General features: G+C 39.0%; 4 protein-coding genes across 6 annotated transcripts; 1 reads left to right on the forward strand and 3 right to left on the reverse strand.

The window, feature by feature from the left end:
* The first annotated feature begins 805 nt into the window (after positions 1–805).
* On the forward strand, positions 806–4,917 carry LOC146328544 (uncharacterized). The gene is made up of 5 exons (XM_084716411.1): positions 806–899; positions 1,932–2,086; positions 2,581–2,989; positions 3,549–4,227; positions 4,381–4,917. The coding sequence occupies exons 2-5, from the start codon at positions 1,939–1,941 to the stop codon at positions 4,786–4,788; spliced, it is 1,644 nt and encodes a 547-aa protein (XP_084572537.1). The 5' UTR covers positions 806–899; positions 1,932–1,938; the 3' UTR covers positions 4,789–4,917.
* Positions 4,918–5,565: 648 nt separating this feature from the next.
* Positions 5,566–15,178, reverse strand: dcun1d5 (DCN1, defective in cullin neddylation 1, domain containing 5 (S. cerevisiae)). 2 transcript variants are annotated; one of them, XM_084717585.1, is made up of 10 exons: positions 15,078–15,178; positions 13,472–13,529; positions 13,235–13,277; positions 12,991–13,090; positions 10,989–11,151; positions 10,700–10,791; positions 10,222–10,330; positions 7,067–7,171; positions 6,783–6,885; positions 5,566–6,099 (listed from the first exon to the last, which is right to left on the reverse strand). In XM_084717585.1, exons 4-10 carry the CDS (start codon positions 13,080–13,082, stop codon positions 6,044–6,046), a joined length of 720 nt encoding a protein of 239 aa, XP_084573711.1. In that variant the 5' UTR covers positions 13,083–13,090; positions 13,235–13,277; positions 13,472–13,529; positions 15,078–15,178; the 3' UTR covers positions 5,566–6,043. The 2 variants fall into 2 exon arrangements, with proteins under 2 accessions (XP_084573711.1, XP_084573712.1); XM_084717586.1 differs by having other exon boundaries at positions 13,177–13,277.
* A 662-nt stretch (positions 15,179–15,840) lies between these two features.
* On the reverse strand, positions 15,841–21,160 carry LOC146328546 (uncharacterized). Of its 2 annotated transcripts, XM_084717590.1 has the most exons (3): positions 20,903–21,160; positions 20,611–20,720; positions 15,841–18,023 (listed from the first exon to the last, which is right to left on the reverse strand). In XM_084717590.1, exons 1-3 carry the CDS (start codon positions 21,072–21,074, stop codon positions 16,725–16,727), a joined length of 1,581 nt encoding a protein of 526 aa, XP_084573716.1. In that variant the 5' UTR covers positions 21,075–21,160; the 3' UTR covers positions 15,841–16,724. The 2 variants fall into 2 exon arrangements, with proteins under 2 accessions (XP_084573716.1, XP_084573718.1); XM_084717592.1 differs by lacking the exon at positions 20,611–20,720 and having other exon boundaries at positions 15,841–18,130.
* An 846-nt stretch (positions 21,161–22,006) lies between these two features.
* Positions 22,007–25,767, reverse strand: LOC146328547 (uncharacterized). The gene is made up of 3 exons (XM_084717587.1): positions 25,481–25,767; positions 25,074–25,298; positions 22,007–24,091 (listed from the first exon to the last, which is right to left on the reverse strand). Exons 1-3 carry the CDS (start codon positions 25,650–25,652, stop codon positions 22,482–22,484), a joined length of 2,007 nt encoding a protein of 668 aa, XP_084573713.1. The 5' UTR covers positions 25,653–25,767; the 3' UTR covers positions 22,007–22,481.
* Positions 25,768–27,387: the final 1,620 nt, after the last annotated feature.

Genomic DNA, 27,387 nt, shown 5'->3' on the forward strand with positions numbered 1-27,387 from the left:
AACCTAGTTTTAACAACTTTACTGGATATATCTACATGGAGCTTATCCCTAAATAAATTAGTGTTTATTGGCATAAAAAGTTCAGGACAGTGAGCTGATTCCTTCTATTAATTTTTATTTCGCCAACATGTGGTGGAAAAGGAGCCTGTGGTCAGCATCAGCATGTGGCAGATCCAGTCAAGAGAGGAGAGTAGAATCAATCTTAAATTTTCAACTTCAAATTTTACAGTCAGCACAAACACTTAGGCTCATGTCTGAATTTACAAAACCAACCCCAGAAATATGCAAAGCAAGCTAAAAATAAATATGCTTGTAGGAAACTAAATTAATATAGAGCACGTAGCCTAAACATATAATCCGTATAAAAACAACACATTTACACAAAGAGGAATAAATGAGGACTTAACAAAGCTTCCACCTCTTGGGGATTTTTGCACATGTTCAACACTAACAGGAGGTGCAGCCTGATATCAGCACAGCAGCAGCAGCAACAGCTTCATCACAAGGCTCTTACTTGGATGGAAATGGGGCTGTTTATTGAAGTTCCTACAACTAGATTACTTTGTGATGTTTTAACAGAGGACAACAGAAGCATATTTATGTGATCACGCTGTCTGTCCTCCCCACGCTTTACTGTTTAACTTTCATCTTAAATTTGCAATTGAAATAGTTAAGAGCCACTGTGCAGAAAGCAGGTGGCTTTATTAAACAATGCCACAGTCTCTGTGATGCTATTAATCTTTAACATCATCACAGGAGAAGACATCCACAGTGTCATGTGAGAAAGTGCACTTTACTCTTTGCCAGAGGGGACAGTAACACCAACACATCCATCAGACAATCACAGACGAAAAGGAAAACACTGCTGCGTTCAGAAGAAATTATACAAGCTGTTACAGGTAAATATCACAGACTCACACTGTACCTGCATTATGACTGATAATATGCATAAATATAAGGATGCAGCTGAGAAGCTTTCATAGTTTGTCTGTTACTTTACCTCTAACAGAGATCATATATTACACTGTAAAGCTCTACTGTTACATTTTAGGTTAAGGTTGATGGTGAAGCTGACAGATATTTACTGAAAGGCAAATTTTGGCCCAATATTTTCTGAATCACAATGATCTGCTCCTGATACTGCCTGTGTGTGTACTGTTTATACGTGAGGTGTTGTTCTGTGTGGGCATTACTCATACAACTCTGCTGGTATGTTTCTCTAAGTTACAGGTGATCTAAGGACATTTAAACAGATAAAGTTGACGTGATTTTTGTTCATTTTGAACAGATGTTTTTATATAAAATGACAAATTTACTCCCTTCTAACAGTTGCAGATCTGACAGGATCTGTCTGATCCTTTTACAGCATCTTGTCCACTAGTTCATTATTATTAGTCCACTTTTTTGGTCTCTGAAAAAGCAGAAATTGCAAATAATTTTTAGGCAATTTTAAATTCTTACAGCAAATACATGTGATTATATTTTTGTACATTGCTATTATTGTATGAACAATATCAACATAAATTTTTTTCAGAGTTGTGTCAGTTTAATGAATGTAGGTCCATAATTCACTCTCCCTTTGTCTCTGTTTGCTGTCCAGTGAGACAAATATCTGTCTCTTCAGCTGCTGGTCCCACTTTCTTCACCAGCTAGTTTCTAATTTTGTCTGCTGTTTTGAGCCAGAAAGGTAAAGGGAGTTTTTAACAGAGCTTGTTGTTGGAAATGAGGTTGATATGAGCAGAGTTTGAATGCATATTCTTCATTTTTGAATTTTTAATATATCTTTATATATATAAATAAAAAAAACATGGATTAATGCAGGTTTAAACACAACAGTTTCCTTTTCTCTGTTGTGAATCAGCTGTCACAGACTCTTGTCATTTACTGCACTTGAATCATAAAAACACATCTGACTCTCATTTCCTGTGCAGGTTCAAAATGTTAACCAGGTGGTTAACTTTCACAGCTTTACTGGTTTGCTCAGCGAATCCAGAGAGAGCAGCATTTAATGTCGCACCAGCCTGTGGGGTTAAAGGTCACCCAGAGGCAGAGCTGACTCTAAACTGTGGAGATGGAAAGAGCGCAGGTCAGTAAAGAGGATCATCACAAACAGGGAGGACTGTACAGAGCAATGCCTCCACCTGTTAGCAGTTTATTTTACCTGAATAATCCACTCAGTATCAATACTCCTTCACAAGGAGTCCTGGGAAAACAATTCACTGAACCCCCCAAGAACCAGAACCAAATGAAATGAAAAATAACAAAAAACTGATTAGTTTCTTCTACACACTTGGGAAGGGAGGGTGAGGCGAGCCTACATGCTGGTCCTTTAATAGGTTTTGGACAACAAGGGAGCTCTATGACACAGAGGAAGAAGATATATCAGGCTGTGATACACATTACTTGTTAGTAGATAGATTCAGTGTTGGTTTTAATCTTTTCATTGGATTTGTTACGACAGGAAAAATGTATAATTTTAGCAAACTTGTCCTTTAATTTCAGTTTCTGCTTGCTTACCACACATCAACATTTAAGGTTCTTAACATCCTGACCTGTACCTGCTCCTCCTTTTATGTGTAGGTGTGGTTCAGTACTGGCACACACCCTTCGGAGACCTTCAGATCCCCAGTTCCCACAGCGACCTGGACCCTGTCATCATGCACCATGACGGGAGCCTGGTGGTCCCAAACACCAGCAGCCTCCACAGCGGACTGTATTACTGCCTCCTGCAGCACACAGAGGGAACGACACTGTGGCCCTACAAGCTCCATGTTAGTCAGAACACTCAGAAGAACCAAGAACACAAACGCAAACAAGAGCAACACAGCAGCAGCGGTGCGTTCAGGTTCAGGAGGGATGCTGGGTCTGAGGCTGAGAGGCAGACAGGCGTTTCAGACGGGCAGTTTGCAGGAGCTGTGGCCGCATCAGTGCTGGTCACGTTTGTGCTGGGCTTCAGCGCTGGAGCTCTGTCCAGGACTCATGTTCTCAGGTGCGTTCAGGGACCCCACATCCTTGCTTTTACTCATGCAGGGGTCAGATTCCCAAACTCTGACAACATTAGAGTTAAATTTACTGTTATATTTTGCAGATGCTTGGTCAGTAAATGCTCTATACATGATGTTTTATTAGGGATTAAAGTTGCATTAGGAAGTGCTGTGCATTTTGGATAAAATCATCACCAGCAATACACCAAGGAATGATCTGAGGAGCAAGTCAGACTTGCTGGCTGTGCCTACATGTACCAGGATGCATTGCACATAATACCCATTTGCTGTGTATCAACATCATAGCCTATTGCAATTGCTTTGTTGGCCAAAACGAAACATTAGCTAGATAACAATAATACCCATCTATCATGTCCGCTGGCTAGAGGGCGAAACTATACAGCACCAGCAACATAACTGTGACTGGATGAAGGAAGAAAAAAACAAGAGTTTATCAGAGAAGACAGAAAAGTTAGAAATGATCAAAATTGTGAAGCAGATACATTTTACATGAGACAATTGAGTGCAAGTATAAATAACTCCCACTATACCATTTCCTCTCAGGTGTTTAGGGGCAGTCACTTCGAGGTTGCGATTACCATGGAAACGAAGAAGCCAAACTAACACGCCAGATCGTGGCACAGAAGTCACCATGACGACCCTGCCGCCCATGTACGACAACCAGTCCTTTGAGACGGAACAGGTGTGGGACGACAACTCTGCAAATTGCGTAAGCATGAACACAACGATTTCATCAACAGCCTCATCTCCTCCTGCAAAACCTAAGAGAAGCTTCAGGAACAAACGACAGGAGGAGCAGGAAACCACCGCTTATCTGGAGGGATGTGACTACATAAAAGAAGAGGCGAGAAGGATGGAGGAGGCTGTAGGAGGAAGTGTGGATGATAGGAAAGGAGGTGGTGAAGGGGGGACAGAGGAAGAGCAGGAGGAACGAGAGCTCTATTTATCAGAAGATGGCAGGAGTCAAACTGAAACAGATGAGGATGAGTGCAGCGAGGAAGGAGAGAGCAGGGAGGTAAAGACGGACCTGAGACAGGAGGAAGATGTGGAGGAGAACAGGAGCAAGAAAGGAGGAGAGTGGAGGGGAGAAGGTGAAGAGAAAGTGAAAGGAAGAGATGAGGAGAGGGAGAAGGAAGAAAAGAAGGAATGGAGACAGGAGGAAGACGTGGAGGAGAACAGGAGCAAGAAAGGAGGAGAGTGGAGGGGAGAAGGTGAAGAGAAAGTGAAAGTGAAAGGAAGAGATGAGGAGAGGGAGAAGGAAGAAAAGAAGGAATGGAGACAGGAGAAAGAGGTGGAGGCAGGTGAGCTGGAGAACAGGAGCGAGGGAGGAGGAGAGTGGAGGGGACAAGGTAAAGAGGAGGTGGGGGACAACAAGGAGAAAGGGAGAGATGAGAGGAGAGAGGAGGAGGGAGATGATGGAGAGAAGGGGAGCAAGGAAGATGGAGAGACAGACAGTGAAGACGGTGAGACATGCAGTCAAAAACAAGAGGACACAGCGAATAGTGGCGTCACAGAAGGAGAAGCGGCGTCCTCCCCGTCCTGCCGGGGTCGTCGCAGCCGCGTCATCCGCCTGTACCAGTATGACGATGACGGACAGCGATACTGCCACCTTCCGGACCTCGCCCCGGACGAGCGAGGCCCCGCCCCGAAGCTCAAACAGCGCTCACTGTCCCTGACACGCCTCAGCGCCATCATGGCCGCCGCCTCAGCAGGACCACTGGACACAAGGGAGGCAAGGAGGGAGGAGACAGGGGAGAGGCCACACTTCCACATGGATATATGACACATTAAAGATGGTGGACAAGTTTTGGAGTTTTTGAAGTGGGTGAGGGAAATTTTAGCCACCTCATAACAAAAAGAGAAAAATAATCTGAAAGTATTTGCTACATTTAAAATATTTTCACAAATTTACCTGGCTTTTCCAGACGGGAACCAGCTCTGTACAAGCCAACTTAACTCTCTCATGAGCAACCAGACTTGTTAGGCGAAAACAGCAAATTTTTCTTTAACATTTTTTTTTTTTTTTTTAAGGTTATTTTCTTGGCATTTTTGCCTTTATTGACAGTGACAGCTGAAGGTATGACAGGAAAGGGGGGTGAAGAGACAGGGGATGACATGCAGCAAATGAGCCGCAGGCATTCTTTAACAAATTTTACCATTAATGCATCACGACTGTTGGTGTCCTGGTGCACTGTGACGTAAAGCCAGTGACCCTCTTTCTTTTCGGCCGTGCCCCTCAGACAGCCTGGTTGTTCCACTGCTCCGACAGCAAGATAAAGGCAAAGCAGTGAAAATATTTTAAATATACAATTTATGCACAACCCCACTTAAGAAAAATCCAACTATCCCTTTAAAAGGTTGTTCTATCTACCACCTGACTAAACACTGAAAAGGCCACTGTATTGCAAGATTGATATCTCTGACAAACAAAGTAAATTCAGCCTTCAAACATCTTTTTCTGGATGCCGAGTTACTGCATGCATTACAAATTACTGTGATACATGTGTGTACTTATGGACAAATGACAGGCTGCTTCTTAATGATTGGTACAGCCTCCAGGTTTCATTCACCAAAACACTTTATTTCCTTTTTTTATTCCTGTGAAAACATCTACAAACAAGACACAAAATGGGAAAAAAAATAATTATCAAGAAAACATAAATTCCACAGCTCTTCTCTCAGTTCATTTCTTGTATTCTTATTTTAAGAAATTTTTCCCACACGTCTTCTTTTCTCCAAATTAACACTATAAAAAAATCAATGAGAGAGAAAGGCCTCTTGACCACAGTTGGCTGACGATGCACAGAGACGATCTCTGATGGAGTGTCGGTGTACCAGAGTCCACAGGGATGGTTCTGTAGTCTGTGTGTGTGTGTGTGTGTGTGTGTATGTGTGTGAGAATTTTTGGAGTCTATCAAAGTGTTGCTTGGCTCTGAAACTGCAGTTTTTCCTTTTCCTGAAACAATGACGAGATTCTTCCTGTGTTTGTGGGTTTTATTTTCTCTCCCTCTTTCTCCTTTTTGGGGTTGTGACATCTGTTACGATGTTGACCAAGTTTTCTGCCATTCCACAAACTCGTCTAGCAGCACTGGCCCTGCAAAACAACAAGGGCATAAATTATATTTATATAGTTCCTTCACAACAAGTTCCTGCAAATGTTTCACAATAAAACCCTTGCTAAGAAATGAAGTTTTTTTGTCCATCGAAAGGGATTTGAAACAGACACAGAAGTGTTGAGTTTGCATTAAGAAAAACTCACAATACAACAATACCACAACAAATATTCCACAATATTTGTCATATCTAAAAAACAGTGATTGGAAAAACATGCCCTTTAATAATAAATCTGATGTGTACAGCATTGTTTCCACGTTCAATTTAAAATGCTTCTGCTTCCTTTCTTCCAGCCATGATCTAAGCATGCACAAAAAGTTAGCATGTACTGTCTTTGACAATGAATGCTTGAATTATTATGTACAACTGCAAAACAAAAACAATGCAACAGTCAGAGGCAGTCCTTTTATAAAAGAAAACTAATAAAATAAATGAATATAATTTATTTACATGAAGAAGAACACAAGCAGCCCATTCTGACCAATCACAGCCCCTGTATCAGCTACACACACAGCTGCCAAAGGTACAATCTAACCCCTTAAAGCGGAATTTTAAAAAATCAATCTTATATCACCAAGCTTCTAGTAGCACCAGGAGGTGTAAATAATTTTGTTGTGACATTTTCTGCGTAGGTCTCTTGTGAGGGAGTTGTTGTATACTCACAAGCTCCGTCTTCATCGTAGTTACTGAGGTCTGTGTTGATGGTCCTGCTGAACTCCAGAACATTATACCACTGGTCCTTATTCATCCCCTTGTACTTGGATTGCTGAGGGAGACACAAATGGGAGAGGTTCTGCTGTTAGAGACAAAACTGTTCCAGAGTTATTCTGCTAAGATAAACTACTGGTGTCACAACCATCAGCAATTCTTGGACATGCTTTCATAACATCCAAAAATGATTATTTCACTGGACTATTCATACAATTAAGTGAGACTAAGGGATTTACCTCCAGGAATTGGTGGAAGACTGGGAAGAGAGGCCAAGTTCTCCCCAGCAGTAAGGCCAGCATGGACTTAGCTGTGTCCATGTCCAAACTCCTCTGGTCCTTATCCTGATGACAAAACACAAAGACAACAATGATGAGCGACAATTCAGCCTCTGTGTTGATCTAGTGACTCCTGTTCATGGTCTCTTTTCCACAGAGCTCTCAGGTAATATTTAATCTGACTGCTGGAAAATAAGGTCACACATCTGCTGGGCCTCATGCAAGAACCTATTTTCAGATTCTTATCTGAAGTGGCTCGTACCAACACGCCACAAAAGATTCATCGAACACTCAAAACGTTAGATAACTGAAAATGGGGCAACCTGTACATATATAAGCGCAGCATGATTAACACCCCAGTAATACCTTATTATTGATTTGTTAAATATTATTATCTTCTTCCTGCCCGATTAGGCTTGGGCAATATAAAGGTATTACAGTATACCAGGGTATTAAGAAATCCAGACAGTATGATTTTCAATACCATCATAAATAGAGATATTCCTTTTTCTATTAATCTGGCAGCGAGATACTATGTTGTAATGTGCAGCTTTTGCCACCAGGGGTCAGTCACTGTGCAGCAGCACAGCTGAGAAGACAAACCGTTTGTCATAAGAAGAATAATCATGGAGTCATGAGGATAAAGTTACAGGACTAACTAGTAAAAAGGAAGAAAAATGCCTCTCCCTCTTGGATTATTTAGGATCCAGTCCTGATGTTGAAGGTAAGCTAACAAACACTGCAGACAACCGACTGGTCAGAGAAGTGTTTCTTTCGTGAGTGTGTAACTTTAGTGAGCATTACAGAGCAAGAGTGGGTCAGACTAATTACTGTGTGGTTAGTGGTGACAGAGTTACGCTGAATAATCGCTGAGCTGAGAGAAAGGTGAGCAGTGAAGTTGTCTTTTTGTCAGAATATGCCAGTGACGGCGCTGTAAATGTGCAATTTGAGTTTGAGTTGAGTCTTTGTTTTTTTGAGTTTGTCAGTGACTAAAAGCTGCAGCTTCTTAAGACCTGTGTGTCCGTGTTGTTTCCCAGACATGGGAATCATGCCCCTATTACAATCAGCTCTGCCTACATTGTGGGAGTATTAAGTACAGTGGAGCACAGAGTAGTTGAGCTGTTTTACAGAAATATCATCATAATACAGTATACCCAAGTAAAATGTCAGGAGGGTATGAAAAAATGGATACCACACAAGCCTATGCCCCATATGTTGAGAATGTTCATTCGTGAAACAGCATCAAAGAGTAAACAAAGGAACTGCTTTCAGAGATACAGAAAGAAAAGTCCATCATTTTAAGTGTCAGCGGTGGAATTGAGGGACCTGATAGGACCAGGAAGAACAAGTGCTGTTAATGACTGGTAACTGCAATGGGAGGAGGAGGTGGAAGGTGAGACTCAGTCACAGAGATGGACGAAAAATACATGCCATAATAGTTAAAGATGATGTCGGAGCAGCGACTTGCATAAACCTGCATTTGAAGATACAGACTGACAGTAGGTAAATGCCAGCTGATATCAATGATGACATAATTAAGCTATATGAATAAGGTAAGAGTTATTACTCAAATACAGTCAAACAGAATATCAACTTGATTATGAAGAGTAATTTATTTTCCTACCTTTCCTAACTATTAAAATATACAGTCAGCAGATTAACTGCACCATTCTTTTGACCACTCGTAAATTTTGTTTGTACCTGAAAGAAAATTAAAAATGTGAGAAAACTGTCGAATGCGGCAACTAAATCAATTGTACAAACCACTTACATACGAGCGTTTTTCTTTTCTTTTTTTTTTTGCATGAGGCATATTGTATTTAACTCTCTAGAGTATATCTGTATATCATTGCAGCAAATTGAGAAGTAAAACCACTAGCCACTAGGTCAGCAAAAAAAAGATTTTAAGCAGGTGTTAAGTTACTCTAAACCAGTGTTTCCCAACCCTGGTCCTCAGGGACCCCTGCCCTGCATGTTTTAGATGTTTCCCTGCTCCAACACACCTGATTCAAATGATCAGCTTGATGCTAATGATTGTTTATGAGCGATATAGCTTTTAAACTGAGGAAAGACATTAAAAATGAAAAGTTGCTGAGCTGTATGTTCGTAATATCACCGAACGAATCCATATAATGTAAAACATGTAACAGCAGCACAAACTGTATACATCGCGCTGTCATGATGGTAACCTCCGTTTGGTGATGCAGAGTAATTTTTCCCGTTTGCTCCAGATCATATTAACACTTTAAATTTACATTGTATATAATCCACACAGTAAAATAATGATGAAGCAACTACAGACACTTTGAATACTGTTTACTGTTATCTGATTTGTCTTTGTGATTTTGCAGCTCAGATCACTGATTAGAAAATTCATCATCATTTATCACAGACAGTTAAATCAGTTACACTTTACGTTACATTTTACGTTGGTTTGGTCAAAAACTTAAGTGATGTCCATGTCTCTGTCATCATAGGACAGTGTCAGACAGACTTCATCATGTTTAAATCTGCTGTATGGAGTTTTATTGTTTAATGTGCAGTTTTCATGTTAGAATAAACGGCAGCATTAAGACCGCATTTAGTCGATCAGTAATTTTCTGACAGCATTCTTCTTCTCCTGCTTTATTTGCAGAAACAATGTTGCTTTTTTGCCGTAATGTATTTTGTATGTTTTCCACAGCTCATAATTATAACAACTTGATGATTTTGACTTAAGTGGCTCATGATCACTTCATTTAATGCGGAAGAAGAGTCAAATGACGCAACAAACGCCCCTTTTATTTGAGCGCGCACCGAGTCTGAAGATGAAAGCCTGGATTAACAAAGTGAGTTGATAACCACCATTGTGATTCCCCGTTATCTCTGATTGCAATTTTAGGCTTTGTCGATCCAGATCATGCAAAGAAAGCCTGGCTGTGTTGAGGTTGCTTCATAGTACAGCCCTCTGGTGTGTTGGAGCAGGGAAAAACGAAACACGAAAATCTAAAACATGCAGGGCAGGGGTCCCTGAGGACCAGGGTTGGGAAACACTGCTCTAAACAACAACAACAACAACAACAACAACAACAACAACAAAAAAAAAGACACACTAAACCCCGCCCTACCAAACTCACTCTGGCGAAGTCGAAGGCATATCTGTAGATGTTTTTGAAGACTGCAGAGTCATTGAGCTCGCTGCGCAGGTAATCCAGTTTGCTCTGTAACCTCTCTGTGCAGTCACACCTGCAAGTAGGTGAAAGATCACACAACTGTCACACAGTTTTTTCTTACTGGTCTACTAACAACAAAAGAAAGTGAGGTAAGAGATATGGGTGTCAGCAGAGAAGAGGTACAGATAAACACAGAGTTGCAATGAACAGTCAATCGAAAGAAAAACGACATCTACTTCAATAACTGGTTAATCATTTCAATCATCTTTCAAGCAAAAATGTCAAAGATTTGTTAGCTGCAGCTTCTTAAAGGTAAGTATTTGCTGCTTTTCTTTGACATTTATGATAGTAAATAAAGAATCTTTTGGTTTTGGACTGCTGGTTGGACAAAACAAACAATTTCAAGATGTAAACCAAAGGTTAAAATGAAAAGTTTTCTTACTGTAGTAATGTCATCCCCCTGAGCCATTCGTCTTTTGTGAAGAATCCCATATTTGCAGCTTCTAGATGCCAGGCTAAAACTAACATGATAATCTATAAGAGAGAGAGAGAGAGGCAACAAGTTGAATTCTGGCTAGGGGTGTCACGGTATGAAATTTTAACCTCACGGTTATTGTGACCAAAATTATCATTATATTTAAGAAGTTAAGAGTTTACTCTCAGCTAAGTGTACCCTCAGAAGCTTGATAAATACAGGCCCAGGTCATGGATAAGCAGGATGGATGACTCACATTCTCTGGTTCCACACCAATGTCTTCACAGAACTTCTCCATGGCCTCTGGACCGACAACTGTGTCGGGGCCGGCGTACTCATGGAACCAGGCCAGGCACTTCTTATTGGAGAACAGCTTCTCAGAGATCGGCCTGGCACCACGGATCTGAGGTCGGGTGAAGCTACAAAGCAGACCAGTCAGGCACAGATGAGCATATTAACCTGCTAAATTTAACATTAAGGTCAAAACACACTGAAAGCTTCAACAGAAAAGTCAGATGAAGCTTCTATTATACTGCAAGCTTCAGATTTAAAAATCCAACACCACAGAACCTGCAGCACTTTAGGAAAAAAATGTTTTTCATTTTGCTTCTTGTTGAAGTTTATTCTGTACTACAGCGCTAGCTCAGCTAGCAATAGCTTTGTTGTTATGCAGAGGCTACTCTGTGATCCTCACCAGTGTGTGTGTTGCTGCTGTGCGTAAATTTATTTGACAGACATGCCTTCGTGGTAATGATGTAGCTACATGTGAAAAAGAAATGTCAAAATGCAGGAATTAATTTGTTTGGTGACGTTGTGCAACTTGTTGCACCATAAAGCTGGCAGGTAGACTGTAATCGATTTAATTTAACTAGATTTTTTTCTCCCACTGGCCAAGTGTTTGGTTGATGGGTAGATTTTCATTTGACCAAGATTTTCTTTGGCTGACTACAGCTCTACAGTCTTCTACAACAGCCCTGCAATGATTCCCACCTTTACAAAGGTTATAATGTTCAGGTTTAGTTCAAACTGTAAAAGACGTGTTGATCGCTTTTATTTTTAAGAATGTAGTGTACACAGGGCTGTGACAAAAACCGCTTTAACACAATACCATAACACTGCATGGATCTATTAATACATCTATGGATCACACACATGTCAGGAACACAACTCTGATTGGTCAAGAGACTCAGTCCAGTGCATCTCAGGATTGCCTGTGGGTGGCTAACAACAACTTCTGTTTTCAAGATGGAAAAATAGATAAATAACTACAGAAGACATTTGGTGGTAGATTGACTTCACCACGTCTCCAAGAACTTCAAGGCTGGATTACAAAGCTTCTGAAAGGGATATGATTGCACAAAAGCCAAAGCTGTAAAGGTACAACTTAACATTACCCTTTCCTGCTCAGCTTATTGTGGGACTAACCCTGTCAGTTTTCTATTAGTTGGCGGAAAAAAAACAGATGAAATTTTCCTTAGTACTGAGAACCTGCAGCGTTTATTAATTGACACACTGTAACCTGAATGGTACATTTACTGCAACATTGACAAATACATGTTCAGTTTCTACTCCACTATGAGCTGCATCGTCACTTGCCTGCTGCTCACTCTCGCTCACTTGTACATGGCAAACACTTACACACAGCCTTATTCCCTAAAGAAGCTACACTGCTCTTATGACAGTATGATTCAATAAAGTCCAAGAAAACATAATCTTTAAGGCAGCTGAAGTGAACCTCCATTCCGCTGTAATGTGTTGCTTTGTCCCAGTGGTAACAAAAAATCCATAGTATCACAGCCCTAAGTGTACTTTACAAGGTGTTTCTAATAGTCTACCCCCTTTGCATGAAGATAGATTAGGTGTACTTGGTGTACTGCGTACTGAAGCAGCACTGACTAAGAGGACAAGTATGTGTATGCCATGTTCCCCAGACGAGTAGAAAGAAACATAACTCTCAACGGAGTATGCCAAAATGGCCACTGCCAGGTGAAAGACAACCCTGCCAGTCCTTTTTCTGGCTACTGCAGGGTTCAGCCAGTGGCTGTCCTGTCCAACAAAGAGCCTCCAACTCACAAGCTTCTCATTTGAGGCTGGACCAACATGCCACAAAACACATTCAGGACCCAAACTCAGCAATGCACTGCAAAAAAAATCTGATGGAGACGCAAGGTACAAAAGCAATAAATAAAGAGTGGGGGAAATTTCAAACACTGCAAAGTAAAGTTATAGTGTGAGTGACTGTGTGCGTCCTACCTTACCTTGTAATTTTACATTTGCGATCATTATCATCTGCATCAGGAAGCTTCCTCTTCTTTTTCACAGGCATCACTGAATTTTTAATGGGCTTCATTAGCTGGGCTACACACAGGAGCAGTTTTTTTAATCACACATTGACAGTGGGCACCAAGATAATACATCCACTTATACACAGCAATATGACTGACATTGCAAGCCAACAGTCAGTAATCTGTCAGGATAAAATGTGCAGGCTGCAGGTCATACCGGTGTACTTCTGGCTGCCTTGTCCATTCAAATCTAAGAGACTCTAGAATAAAAAATAAAAACCTCAGGTAAAAAGGTCCAGGTACAACACTTTGATGAGCTATAATACAGTCAGAAGCAATAGGTTCAGAATAAGATATAGTACTGCAAAGTTTAGCAGTACTATCACTGTGTAAATTTTGGACTGCATTAGCTTTGCCCGATTGCTACATTTTCAAAATGAACAAAACTACTTACAAGCTTGTCCAGCGTTTCTGATACTGTACTGATATCTGCCAAACGGCCTGGATTGTTCCTACATGGAGGCACATAATAAACACAAGCAAGAAACCTTTAGCATTAAGAGAGGGACTGTACAGACATACGTGCAAGACATTACTCAATTTTCACAATTATTAAAACCTAAAAAAGAATTCTGGTCATAAGTGACTGCCCTACCACCATCACATAAAACATTGCAAGTTGGCTCAAAATGTTATCATCTGTGTGAGAAAAGTATTTTGGTGGGGGAAGATTGTCAGCATAAATGTAAATGATTAAACCATAGTGCTTCATTATGAATGAATCGTGAACTAAATCTTTAAAAACTATGGGTGAAATGCAGGAAATTACAAGGAAAATTAATGTTTTGTCCTGCACCATTCCCAACACTATTTGGCCCAAAGTGATGATTGTTTGAGGGCTGAAATTATAATCAGTTTCACAATAAACCAAAACTGCAAAGATTAACCTTTTATTAATCGCCAACTATGCTGATTATTAATTAAGCGGTTTGAGTAATTTATTGAGAAAATGTCCAAATTCTCTGATTCCAGCTTCTTAAATGTGAATATTTTCTAGATTCTTTACTCATCTATGGCAGTAATCATGTTTTCAGTGTATGCATGAGTAATTCTGGAACATTTTCATAACATACTAACTTTCTGAACTTATCAGACTATTCCAGTTGTTCTATTATTTGCCTTTAGTCATTATACATTACTGATGGTTATTTATCAAAACTCCCATTTCATTAATACTTGTGAAAATACTAATAGTCATTAGGCTATTTGCTCAAAAAATATTGTGATATTGGATTTTTTCCCAACTTTTTCTTCTTTCTCTACCTCAATACAGATATATAAGTATTTTAACAAATTTTATTTAAAATAGTTATTGTGCGGTAAAATTGTCACTGTCAGTGTTTTGCTATTATGTTTCTGGATTAATACTACTGTTTCATTAGTGTGTTTTTTGCATTTTACTGCTATAGAAATTTGAGGTTGAGTTCATTTCAGCTACTTTATATATTGTTGGGCGGTTTAATATATATACAGCAATTCATTCTAGAAGATCATCATATGTTATTTCAGAGAAAATATGTATATCGAAATGTATATTGCGAAATGGCCTAACAATATTACTTCTAACTGTATTGCCCAGTCCTTCTCTGAGGGATCTGACGACTGATTATGGTTAAAATGCGGCTGTAGGATTCCTCCATTGATGCTAACTGAAGACAGCTAATGAGGTAAAGATGACTAATACTACAAATTGTGACTACATATCGCATCTGGTTGTCAATTAAACGTCACAGGAACTTTATATACCACAGAAAATATACACTGCTTGTTGTATATTTTTCTAGGACCCAGTCTTCGCTGCTAGGACACTTCTTTTGTTTGCTAGCTAGCGGAGCACGGCGGGTGTCAGAGCTACACTGCTAACGTTAGCTAATTTGTCAACACACACGTCAAAGGCTCATAAAATCCACCTCAACTCATTTAAAAACGAAGTAAAAATTAATTGTTTTTTTACATGATAAACCACACATAAAACCCCACTAATACTTCAACACACTTACTTTTCACAGTTATTAGCTGCCTAACAAATCACTTCTTCTTCTCCTCCTGCTGCTTCACCGGGGGTTCTACAGTCGCCGGCGTTTCCGGGGTCCGGACGATACCACCACTTTATGGGGGTCTAATGCGAAATTAACGTTCCTATGTCAAAGAATGTGATTTCATAAACACTTTTTTACAAAAAGAGATAAAAAAAAACCCAATACTAATAATTGTATTCCAGTAACATATATACTCTTAAACCAACAGTGACCCACGCGGGGAAAACGGCCAAACGTAATATCTACCCCACCGAACCGATAGGGTGAAGCGTGCGACTTTTTTAAAGGAACAATCCCTTATTTTTGGCACTCACATGTACCTGTCACATGTTGTCCGGTGGACTCAAACTCACTGACCCACGAAACCTTTACCACAGTCTATGAGTTCTTGTCAGTGTCATGCCTATATTTATAACTCTGTTTTATGTATACGTTTATTTATTTATTTTCAGATTACATGCTTGTTTTTTTGTCTGCCGAGAAAACAAGACAACTGACAATTTTTATTCGTTACCAAAAAAAACCCATTGTGATTATTTAGTCAGATATTGATGATATGATTCAATATTATATTGATTCATGACTGATGGGAATGATCATTTTTGTGTTTCATTTTTAAATTACATCTTACATCTATAAGTCAGGGCATCTTTTGATGCTGTTTTTTTGATGCTGTTTGGTTTGAATTGGTTATTACACTTGGAAGGAGACATGGTGAAGCACATTTGATGTTTTGTCCACTCTTTATTTAACTATTCATAATGTCTGTACATATATGTATGTATACATATATATACATATATATAGCTGCTCAATATACTTCTTCGACCTTGAACTGTAAAGTACCTATTGTAACTACAGCTGGTATATAAATGTTTTAGCGTAAAAGTTATTGTAGAACTGCAATACTGCTTACATGTTGTAAATAATTCCCCTATAAAAGTGGTTATTTTCACTTTGTAGTCTTGTTTCCTGTCCATCAAACTGTTTCTAGATTAGCCAGTCAGTCTTTTGACCTGATTTCACATGAGAACCACTGATAAAAACTACAAGACACTGGTATCCTGAAATATGAACATCTCTTGTCAAATGTTCTTGAATGCACAATCGGTCATCCACATCACATCATCAGTATAACTGGGCACTCAACATGAAACAAAGCTATTCATCCAAATACAACAGCTTCATAGAAATACTGCTGTTAAGAGAAATATAAGTAATACAGTCATATGAAGGGAAACTTTACACAAAAATATTAACATCTTATCTGAATGGAGAACATTTTACATCCAGTTACACAGATGTAGCTGCTGCAAAATTTAATTATGTTAAGACAACGAACATGTCTCCACAGGAGTTTCAGCTCAATGCTTTCACAAGTGTATATTGATCCTCAGGTGATTTTTATGTTTCAAATATGTGATTTGAGAAGAACCTTGTCCACAAGTCTTGCAATTATGTGGCTCTTCACTTCTTTGAGATTTTGTGTGTTTTGACCACAAACCACTAGAACTGAATCAAAACACAAAGCAATTTTCCTTTATGTGTCTTCATATGATTTACCAAATGAGAATTTGTTGAGAATCTTTTCTTGCAGATGTGACAGAGCTATGGTTTCTGACCTGTGTGAGTCCTCATGTGGACTGTCAAGTCAGGATTCCGTCTGAAATCTTTCCCACATATTTTGCATGAATATGGTTTCTCACCTGTGTGACCTGTCATATGATATCTAAAATTTGATGCGTCAGAGAATCTTTTCCCGCAAGTCTTGCAAAGGTACGGCTTCTCGCCTGTGTGTATTCTCATATGAATGTTCAATATTGAAATCTGAGTGAATCTTTTTCCACAGGTGTTGCATGAATATGGCTTCTCACCTGTGTGCCTTCTCATGTGCTTGTTCAAGGTATTACTACATGCAAAACTTTTCTTACATGTTTTGCAAGTATATGGTTTCTCACCTGTGTGGGTTCTCACATGCCTTTCTAATCCTGAACTGTTAATGAATCTCTTACTGCAGATCTGGCAAAGGTATGGCTTCTCACCTGTGTGTGTTCTTATGTGAACGTTCAATATTGAAATCTGGTTGAATCTTCTTCCACATGTTTTGCATGAGTAAAGCTTCTCACCTGTGTGGAGTCTCATATGAAGAGTGAGAGTTTTCATGTAACAAAATCTTTGCCCACAAGTCTTGCAAAGGTACGGTTTTTCACCTGTGTGTGTTATCATGTGGTTTTTCAAGGCATTGCTATGACGGAAATCTTTTCCACGGGTGTCGCATGGATATGATTTTTTACCAGTGTAGACAGGTTCATGACCTTTCAAACCATATACTCGACCGAATCTTTTCCCACGCGTTTTACATGAATATGGCTTCTCACCACGGGTACGACGTGTTGTCATATGCTTTCTCAATTCTGAGCTTTCATGAGTTCTCATGTGGACTTTCAAGTTACTACTCTGCACAAAACATTTCCCACATGCTTTGCATGAATAAGGTTTCTCACCTGTGTGGACTCTCAGGTGTCTAATCAATTGTGACTTGAACTTAAAATCTTTCCCACAGGTGTCACATTTTAAAGATTTTTTACCTGTGTCAGTATCACAGTCAATTTCTGACAAGTCAGAATTCTTTGCTTTGTTACAGTGACTTCTGCGTTTCTGATGTCTTTTCTTTGGTTTTGATTCTGCATTTCTATTTGATCCAGAGTCTTGATGTTTGCCTCCTTTCTGATTTTGGCTCTCAGATACAGGAGAGCTGTTAGAGAGGAGCTGGTGGTCACTTTCTGGTTCTGGTTCACTGTGGTCACTTTCCTCATAAGTAGGAGTCAATGTAAACGCATCAATCAGCTTCAGTTCAAGCTGCTCTCCCTCCTGACTGGTGCAGAGTTCCTCCTGTTCCTCTCTAATCTGTGGAGGCTCTGTGTCCTCTTGGTCCAGACTGGAGTTCCTCTCCTGGTTACAGAGCTGCTGGTCAGTGAGAACCTTCTCCTTATAGACATATTGCTGTGGGAGCTCTGGACAAACACACAGACATGTAAACAAATTAGTACCAGTACAAACAACCATTCAAAAGTTTGCAATCATCTGTTACATTGATTTTTTTAAATTGGTGGTGTTTTGGAACACCAAAACAATTAAGTATCTGGAGACAGGGTTCTCAGAAATGACCAACTGAGGAAACATCTGGGTTCAATCAAGGACACACACACATACTTGCATACGCACACGCTCATATACACACATACACAGATGAGACTATAAAAGGAGGTCACGTGTTACTACTCTGGCTTTCTATTTGTCAAATAAACTGCTTGTCTTATGCACTAAGTCTCTGCCTCCATCTCATCTCTGCATCGTCTCTCATTTGCCAACACACTACACGGAAAGATTTTGAATTAATGCATTGTGATTACCGGTACAGTCTGTACTGGGCGACTACCAAAACTGGAACTTGTACCTGTATGAGCTAAATCAATGGACCAAGGTAGGCCTTAACGTATGGTTTAAAACCTGCAAAAATTTTCACCTTGAGAAACATGTAAGAATACTGAAATGGGCAGCTCACGATCCAGACTCTTTACCATCTGGTTTAGATATGCAGTTAAGACACTGGGCCCACATGGGTATAATGGCTTACTGCTGTATGGCAAGTGATTACAAGCTGGAGTTTTTTACCCACCTGTTGAATGTATATAACCTTTGAAAATGTGACTTTTTCCAGGTACCTCCAGGTCAAGGACTACTTTAATAAAGAAATTAAACAGAGGATATTCAAACTGATTTGATTAATATATTTGCTGAAGCATGCAAAGCTAAAGGTTTTAAATGTCTAGTGTCAAATATATACAAGGGAATACAAAACTCCAGAAATCACCCCACTGCTCAGGTCAGACAGAAACGGGAGAAGGAATCAGGCCTGGATATATCTGAAGAAGACTGGAATGATATCTGGGAGTATTAGGTTAAAACTACCAACTCAAGGTTCTGGTGAGAGTTCTGCTTGAAGAATATAATACTTTTTTTTTTTTTTTTGTGAGTCCTGAAGTCATTTTTTTACGGCGGGGTTCTCTTGGTCAGAGTGATTGTTGGAGGCAGTGTGGTAAATCAAGGGCAGACCACTTTCATGTTTTTTTGGGACGGCTCTTTAATCCTTTCATTTTGGAAAGAGACTGCAGAGGAAATGAGCACCATTTTTGGGATAAAAGTTGATTGCTCTTTTCTTACAATTTACCTGAGCAACTTCCCAGACAATCTAATTGCTCATGATTACTATCACTATATGGTCCTTCTTGTTGCAAAGCAAAAAAGCCATCAAACGAAAGTGGCTGCAGGCAAACCCTCCATCAAAGGACGACTGAATTGCAGTTGTGAACGAAAGAAACAAATTAACCAATAAAGGTCCGGGAAAAAAGGACTTCATACTGTATGGACCCACACTGACTGAAAAATCCTGTTCCTTGCACTAATATATGGCCCACGTTGCCTGTAGTTTTTCTTTTGCCCTCTCTCTTCTTTTTTTTTCTTTTCTTTCTGTTTTATTTTATTTCATACCTTTCAACTTAAAAATACCCATAAAAGGGTGCCTCTATAGCTCAGTTGGTAGAGCGTGGGCACCACGTATTGAGGCTGTCAGTCCTCTGCAGCAGCTACTGGTTCAACTCCCGCCTGCAGCCCATTTGCTGCATGTCTTCCCCTCTCTCTACCCCATTTCCTCTCATATCTTCAGCTGTCCTATCACAATAAAAGCAAAAGTCCAAAAAATAATCTTTATAAATAAATAAATAATATAATATACTCATAAAAAGAAAGTTACAAAAAATAATTACCATGGTAAGTCATAATTATGATAAGAGTCAATAATATAAAATAATAATATAACACAAAAGTAATAATTGTCAGTTTTCCCCACAGAATGTCAGTGTAACTGTTTTCCAATCTGCATTAATCGATGGTGGATGGCCGCTCATGTTCTTATTGTGGTGGGCTTCCACAAATAAATGAATGCATGGGAAACACTGATGGTGAGATAAAAAGAGATAAATATAAAATAATTTGGACTTTTTAAGTGAGAATTATTATTCTTTTAAATCCTATAATTTTAGCTTTTTATTTCCCAATTAAACATTTTTTTAAATGTCATAATTATGACTGCTTTTCTCACAATCTTGACTTCCACGGGGATTTCTTTACCTTTTACTGGTGAAATGGAAATTGGCTCCCATATCTCAGCCATCTGACCTAACTTACTATCACGGTTTTCACGGTTTTTAAGAGAGAGATTCAAAACTTTTGAACACTATTCTACAGTTACACTTTTGGGACTGTATATACAATTGATTTCTCTGTTTTGTGTTAGTAGAATAATGAAGTGTTACTCACCTATCCTCTGTGACTTTATTTCAGGTTTCTTTTCGATATCCAGCGGCCTGCGCTGATGATCGATCCCTTCCTGGTTCTCAGTCTCCAGCTTCAGTTCAAGCTGTTCCTCTTTAACCTCTGGAGGATCTGGGTCCTCTTGGTCCAGACTGGAGTTCTTCTCCTGGTTGCAGAGCTGCTGGTCAGTGAGAACCTCCTCCTCATGACAGACATGTTGCTGTGGGAGATCTGAATCTGGGTACAAAGTATAAATGTCATGCAAAGTCCACCGGTAGAAACTTGCCAACCGTGCATGCAGATATTTAAGAAAATTAGTACCAGTATACAGAACAGTAGCTGACTTCTATCCAGTAGCTTTATAAAGTCAGTTCCTCTGTTTTGTCTTATTAAAATGCTGAAGTTTTCCTCACCTATCCTGTGTAATTTTACTTCAGGTTTCCAAACGACATCCAGCAGTCTGCCCTGACGATTGATCTCTTCCTCTAACTGGACGATAGTTTGTTTAAAAACTGTGAATATTTCTTCAGCAGCAGCAGTTAGTCGCTCGTTGACAAACTCTCTCAAACTATCAACTGAAGACATCGTTACTTCATTTAAAATTCATTAATCAGCTGCGCTACGACTCAAACATCATCGTCCAGCTATTTAAATAGACATTCACGAGACGAGACTGGCGCCTGTATTGTTGACTTCCGCTGTGTGTGTCACGTTTAGTTCCGACAGGGGACGAGCGGGAGCTTTTCGTTCGGGTTGTGCTTGACGGAATTTTATTCAAAACTCGCGTCAAATATCAACAGTGGTGGGAAGAGTACTGTAAATCTGTACTCAGTACTGTTACATTGCGAAATAATACTCAATTACAAGTAAAAGTACTAGTGTTAGAAATATACAGAGTTAAAAGGAATTGTCACAAAAGCTACTCTGCATTATTTATATACATCTTTATATATATATATATATATACATATATATATGTATATATGTATATGTATATATATATATACAGTATATATATATATATTTACATATTTACATATTATTTACTTTAACCGCTGATGTCATCGTTACTGCTCCAAACTAGAGTTGCAAACAAAAAAGCACAGTGGAATCCACAGTGCCTTCAAAATGTTGTTTGTGTATAAGTGCACAAGTATTTTGAGCGAAACATTAATTTATAAAAACATTAAATATTACATAATAAATATTAATTAGATACCTTAACATGGAACATTTGTCCGTAGCAACTACTTGAAGTGGAGCTCAATTTGATCATCTTTGTTTACAAGCTCAATATACTACTTTAAGCTTGACCTGAAAATCAAATATTGTATGTACAGCTGTTGTAAAGTTGGTGTAGAATTGCAATACTGGTTACATGATGTAAATAATTCCAATCTGTAAGTGGTTATTTTCACTTTTTAATATTGTTGCCCATCCATCAAACTGTATCTAGATCAGCCAGTCAGTCTTTTGACCTGATTTTTGTCAATGACAAAAAACACAAGATGCTGGTATTTTGAAATCTGATAGTTTATTGACAAATGTTATTAAATACACAATTGGTCACTCACATCATCATCAGTAGAACAGCCACTACAGGGCACTCAATGTAAAACAAAGATTTGGAAGAATACAACAGCTTCACAGAAATACTGCTTTTAACAGAAATATAAGTAATACAGTCATATGAAAGGAAACTTTACATCAAGTTGTTAATATGTTAATATCTTATCTGAACAGAGAACATTTACAATCAGTTAAACAAACATAACTGCTGTAAAATTGAATAACATGTCTAGACAGGAGTTTCAGCTCAATAGTTTCTCCTGTGAATATTGATCCCCTGGTGATATTTATGTTTAAAATATGTAATTTGAGAACTTTTCCAACAAGTTTTGCAATAATGTGGCTCTTCAGTTCTTTGATTTCTTGTGTTTTCACCACGAATCACTAGAATCATGAATCGTCTGCCACAAGCAAAATACAAAGCTACTTTCCTTTATGTGTCTTCATATGATTTACCAAATGAGAATTTCTTGAGAATCTTCTCTCGCAGATACTGCAAAGGTACGGCCTCTGACCTTTGTGTATCCTCATGTGGCGTGTCAAGAGATAACTCCAACTGAAATTTTTCCCACATATTTTGCATGAATACGGCTTCTCACCTGTGTGTCCTCTTATATGATATCTCAAAGATGAGCTATCTGAGAAACTCTTCCCGCAGGTCTTGCAAAGGTACGGTTTCTCACCTGTGTGTGTTCTCATATGAACTTTCAACCCTGACGCCTGAGTGAATGCTCTTCCACAGGTGTCGCATGAATATGGCTTTTCACCTGTGTGGAGTCTCATGTGGCTTCTAAAGGTATGGTGCAATCTGAAATCTTTCCCACATAATTTGCATGAATATGGTTTCTCACCTGTGTGCAGTCTCATATGCCATTTGAAACTTTGTAGATCGCTGAATCCTTTCCCACAGGTCTTACAAAGGTATGGCTTCTCACCTGTGTGCCTTCTCATGTGGACTTTCAAGGTACTACCATTTGTGAAACTTTTCTTACATGTAATGCAAGTATACAGCTTCTCACCTGTGTGGATTCTCATATGTTGTTTGAGACTTTGCAAGTAACCAACTCTTTTCCCGCACGTCTTGCAATGGTACAGCATCTCACCTGTGTGTGTTCTCATGTGGCTTTTCAAGGCATTGCTATGAGCGAAATCTTTCCCACAGGTGTTGCATGAATATGGTTTCTCACCGGTGTGGGTTTTGTTATGACTTTTCAACATATCTAACAGACGGAATCTTTTTCCACATGTGTCACATGAATAAGGCTTCTCACCTGTGTGTATTGTCATGTGCTTATTCAATCCTGAACTGGTAATGAATCTCTTACTGCAGATCTTGCAAAGATATGGCTTCTCACCTGTGTGTGTTCTCATGTGGATTTCCAAATGAGCCACCTGCATGAAATCTTTCCCACATGTTTTGCATGAATATTGTTTCTCACCTGTATGTATTCTTTTATGAGTATTCAATGCTGATTTGGTACGGAACATTTTTTCACAGGTGTCACATGAATATGGCCTCTCATCTGTGTGGACACTCAGGTGTGCAGTCAATTTTGACTTGAACTTAAAATCTTTCCCACAGGTGTCACATTTAAATTTTTTTTTACCCGTGTCAGTATCAGAGTGAATCTCCGACAAGATAGAATTCTTTGCTTTGTTACTGTGACTTCTGCGTTTCTGATGTGTTTTCTTTGGTTTTGATTTTGCATTTCTACTTGATCCAGAGTCTTGATGTTTGCCTCCTTTCTGATTTTGGCTCTCAGATACATGAGAGCTGTTAGAGAGGAGCTGGTGGTCACTTTCTGGTTCTGGTTCACTGTGGTCACTTTCCTCATAAGGAGTCAATGTAAAGGCATCAGTCAGCTTCAGTTCAAGCTGCTCTTCCTCCTGACTGGTGCAGAGTTCCTCCTGTTCCTCTTTAATCTGTGGAGGCTCTGTGTCCTCTTGGTCCAGACTGGAGTTCCTCTCCTGGTTACAGAGCTGCTGGTCAGCGAGAACCTCCTTCTCCTTATAGACATGTTGCTGTGGGAGATCTGGACAAACACAGAGATGTACAAACAAATTAGTGTAGCTGGTGCTGATAAGAGCATCGTGGTTAGTTCTTATATTTCTTAAACTATTGATCAGAGGGATCTTTGTCTCTTTCTGCCCTTTCAGCTGTTGATCTGGTTGAATCATCATGTAACATTTTGTTCTCCATGTACAAAACATTACTTTTTTTTTTTTTTTTTTTACAAAATCTTCATACAAAATATCATTTATTTGTAAAGGCACGCTATAATCTAAATAGATGATTCAAAAAGTAAATGTAGAACCAATAAAAGTAGCAGGTATGAAGTAGTCCTCTCAGTATAGAATACTTACTACTGCCATGATGAAGCATAATTAGAATAAAAGTCAATAATATATGCTAAAAATTCATAATTATCAGTGTTTCCCACAGAATGACAGTGTAACTGTTTCGTGCGTCCGAGTGTGTGTGTTCTTATTCTTCCATTTTCTTCCTACTTTAATCTGCATTAATTGATCGTGGATAGCAGATCTTGATTTGTGGCGGTCCATGCTCTTATTGTGGTGGGCCGCCACAAAGAAATGAATGCATGGGAACCACTGATGGTAAGATAAAAAGAGATAAAATATCAGAATTTTTATCTTATGGGTAATGACCCTCTGACTCATAATTCAGACTTAATAATTCATCAGTTTGTCTTTTAATCTCAAAATTGACTTTTTAGCTCATAATTACAACTTCTTAAAGTTTCATAATTATGACATTTTATGCTATAATTATGGCTTCTTTTCTCACAATCTTGACTTACCTTTTTTATTTTATTTTCACTGGTGGAAATGGGCTCCCACATCTCAGCCGTCTGACCTAACTTACTATCACGATTTTCAAGTTTTTCTAGAAGGAGATTCCAAACTTTTGAACAATATAGTGCAATTAAACCATTGGGATTATATATAGATTTAATTCCTCTGTTTTGTGTCATCAAAATAATTAAGTTTACTCACCTATCCTGTGTAACTTTATTTCAGGTTTCCATTTGATATCCAGTGGTCTGCGCAGATGATGGATCCCTTCCTGGTTCTCAGTCTCCAGCTTCAGTTCAAGCTGTTCCTCTTTAACCTCTGGAGGATCTGGGTCCTCTTGGTCCAGACTGGAGTTCTTCTCCTGGTTGCAGAGCTGCTGGTCAGTGAGAACCTCCTCCTCATGACAGACATGTTGCTGTGGGAGATCTGGATCTGGGTACAAAGTATAAATGTCATGCAAAGTACATCGGTAGAAATTTGCCAACCGTGCATGCAGATATTCCAGAAAATTAGTACCAGTATACAGAACTGTAGCTGACTTCTACCCAGTAGCTTAATAAAGTCAGTTCCTCTGTTTTTTCTTATTAAAATGCTGAAGTTTTCCTCACCTATCCTGTGTAATTTTATTTCAGGTTTCCAAACGATATCCAGCAGTCTGCCCTGACGATCGATCTCTTCCTCTAACTGGACGATAGTTTGTTTAAAAACTGTGAATATTTCTTCAGCAGCAGCAGTTAGTCGCTCGTTGACAAACTCTCTCAAACTCTCAACTGAAGACATCGTTACTTCATTTAAAATTCATTAATCAGCTGCGCTACGACTCAAAAATCATCTTCCAGCTATTTAAATACAGACATTCACGACACGAGACTGGCGCCTGTATCGTTGACTTCCGCTGTGTGTGTCACATTCTTTAGTTCCGACAGGGAACGAGCGGGAGCTTTTCGTTCCGCTTTCAACTGATGGTATTTTATTCAATTCCTGTGTTAAATATAAACAGAAAGGATGTTCATCTATCTTGCTTCATTCCACGAGGAAATTAGGTTCTCTTTTCTAAACTACGACTTTTAACAACCAGCCACCTTTTTTGTTATTTCACAGATAATTACTATGAATTAAAAACATAAAGAAATAAAGAAATAAAGAAATAAAGAAATAAATAAACAAACAATGGTATAAGAAACCTGTAGTTTGTTGAATTAGGAAAAAGCACTGTGGAATTCACAGTGCATTTAAAATGTTAGTTGTGTAATAGTACACAACTTGTTTTTAGCAAAACAGACTTAAAGTAAGAAATATTAATCATTACAGAGTTCACTGTTAGCACCATAAAATTACATGCAGCGCATATAGAAAGTATTCATCCTCTTGGATGTTTTCCCCTCTTATTGCTTTTATAAATGGAATCATGGTCAATATAATTTGTCTTTTATGGCAAAAAATACAAAAAAACAAAAACAAAAAACAAAACAACTCTAATGTAAATGTAAAACCAGATTGCAACAAAGTGATGTCACTTAAATTAAAATATATAATGTAAAATAAGTGATTGCATAAATATTCAACCCCTTCAAGTCAGTATTTCATAGTGCACCTTTGGCCGCGATCACAGCACTGAGTCTGTGTGAATAGGTCTCAATCAGGCTTGCACATCTGGACACTGCAATTTTACTCCAATCCTCTTTGCAAAACTGCTCAACCTCTTTCAGGTTGCATGGGGATCAGGTGTGAACAACCCTTTTCAACTCCAGCCACAAATTCTCTATTGGATTGAGGTCTGGGCTTTGACTTGGCCACTCAAGAACATTCACCTTGTTGCCTTTAAACCATTTCTGTGCAGCTTTCGCTGTGTGTTTCAGGTAATTTTCTTGCTGAAAAATAAATCTTCTCTCAAGTTGTAGTTCTCTTGCAGACTGAACCAGATTGTCCTCCAGGATTTCCCTATATTTTGCTGCATTAATTTCACCCTTTGACTGGTGAAGAACCCAGGAAACAGTTGTTGTATGCAGAGTCTTTCCCATCGCTGTTGCTGAAGCTTTTAAGTCTTTCAGAGTAGTCATAGGTATGGTGGTGGGCCGCCTCACTAGTCTCCTTCTTGCACTGTCACTCGGTTTGTGAGGACGTCCTGCTCTAGGCACATTTACACATGTGGCATATTGCTTCCTTATCTTAATGATGGATTTAACTGAACTCCAGGGGATGTTCAGTGATTTGGATTTTTTTTGCATCCATCACTTAACTTCTAGTTTTCAATAACCTTCTCTTGGAGTTGCTTGGGGTGTTCTTTAGTCTTCATGGTTTAACTGTAGACACGAATACAGATTAACCAGTGACTGGACTTTCCAGACACAGGTCACTTTATACTACAGTCACTCGAGACACACTCACTGCACTCAGGTGATCTCCATTTCACTAATTGCGAGACTACAAGCACCAACTGGTTGGACTTCTGTTGAATTCGGTCGGCCATTTTTTTTTTTTTTTGTCAGAGAAGCCAAATTATATCAACCATGAT

This window comes from Lutjanus erythropterus, chromosome 4 (assembly GCF_056507025.1).
Source record: "Lutjanus erythropterus isolate fLutEry1 chromosome 4, fLutEry1.hap2, whole genome shotgun sequence".
Classification (NCBI taxonomy): Eukaryota; Metazoa; Chordata; class Actinopteri; order Lutjaniformes; family Lutjanidae; genus Lutjanus; species Lutjanus erythropterus.

Bases quoted from the DNA above. Each gene is read 5' to 3' on its own strand.
- LOC146328544 (XM_084716411.1), top strand. From the start codon at position 1,939: ATGTTAACCAGGTGGTTAACTTTCACAGCTTTACTGGTTTGCTCAGCG. The intron at 2,087-2,580 runs GTCAGTAAAGAG...TTTTATGTGTAG, and splicing joins TGGAGATGGAAAGAGCGCAG to GTGTGGTTCAGTACTGGCAC. The intron at 2,990-3,548 runs GTGCGTTCAGGG...ATTTCCTCTCAG, and splicing joins TCCAGGACTCATGTTCTCAG to GTGTTTAGGGGCAGTCACTT.
- dcun1d5 (XM_084717585.1), bottom strand. From the start codon at position 13,082: ATGAAGCCCATTAAAAATTCAGTGATGCCTGTGAAAAAGAAGAGGAAG. The intron at 7,172-10,221 runs GTGAGTTTGGTA...TTTTGTCATCAG, and splicing joins ATGCCTTCGACTTCGCCAGA to GATAAGGACCAGAGGAGTTT. The intron at 6,886-7,066 runs GTAAATCCCTTA...TGTCTCCCTCAG, and splicing joins TCTTCCACCAATTCCTGGAG to CAATCCAAGTACAAGGGGAT.
- LOC146328546 (XM_084717590.1), bottom strand. From the start codon at position 21,074: ATGTCTTCAGTTGATAGTTTGAGAGAGTTTGTCAACGAGCGACTAACT. The intron at 20,721-20,902 runs GTGAGGAAAACT...ACCCAGATTCAG, and splicing joins AGTAAAATTACACAGGATAG to ATCTCCCACAGCAACATGTC. The intron at 18,024-20,610 runs GTTAAAGAGGAA...GAGCCTCCACAG, and splicing joins AGGACCCAGATCCTCCAGAG to ATTAGAGAGGAACAGGAGGA.
- LOC146328547 (XM_084717587.1), bottom strand. From the start codon at position 25,652: ATGTCTTCAGTTGAGAGTTTGAGAGAGTTTGTCAACGAGCGACTAACT. The intron at 25,299-25,480 runs GTGAGGAAAACT...ACCCAGATCCAG, and splicing joins AATAAAATTACACAGGATAG to ATCTCCCACAGCAACATGTC. The intron at 24,092-25,073 runs GTGAGTAAACTT...GTGTTTGTCCAG, and splicing joins AATAAAGTTACACAGGATAG to ATCTCCCACAGCAACATGTC.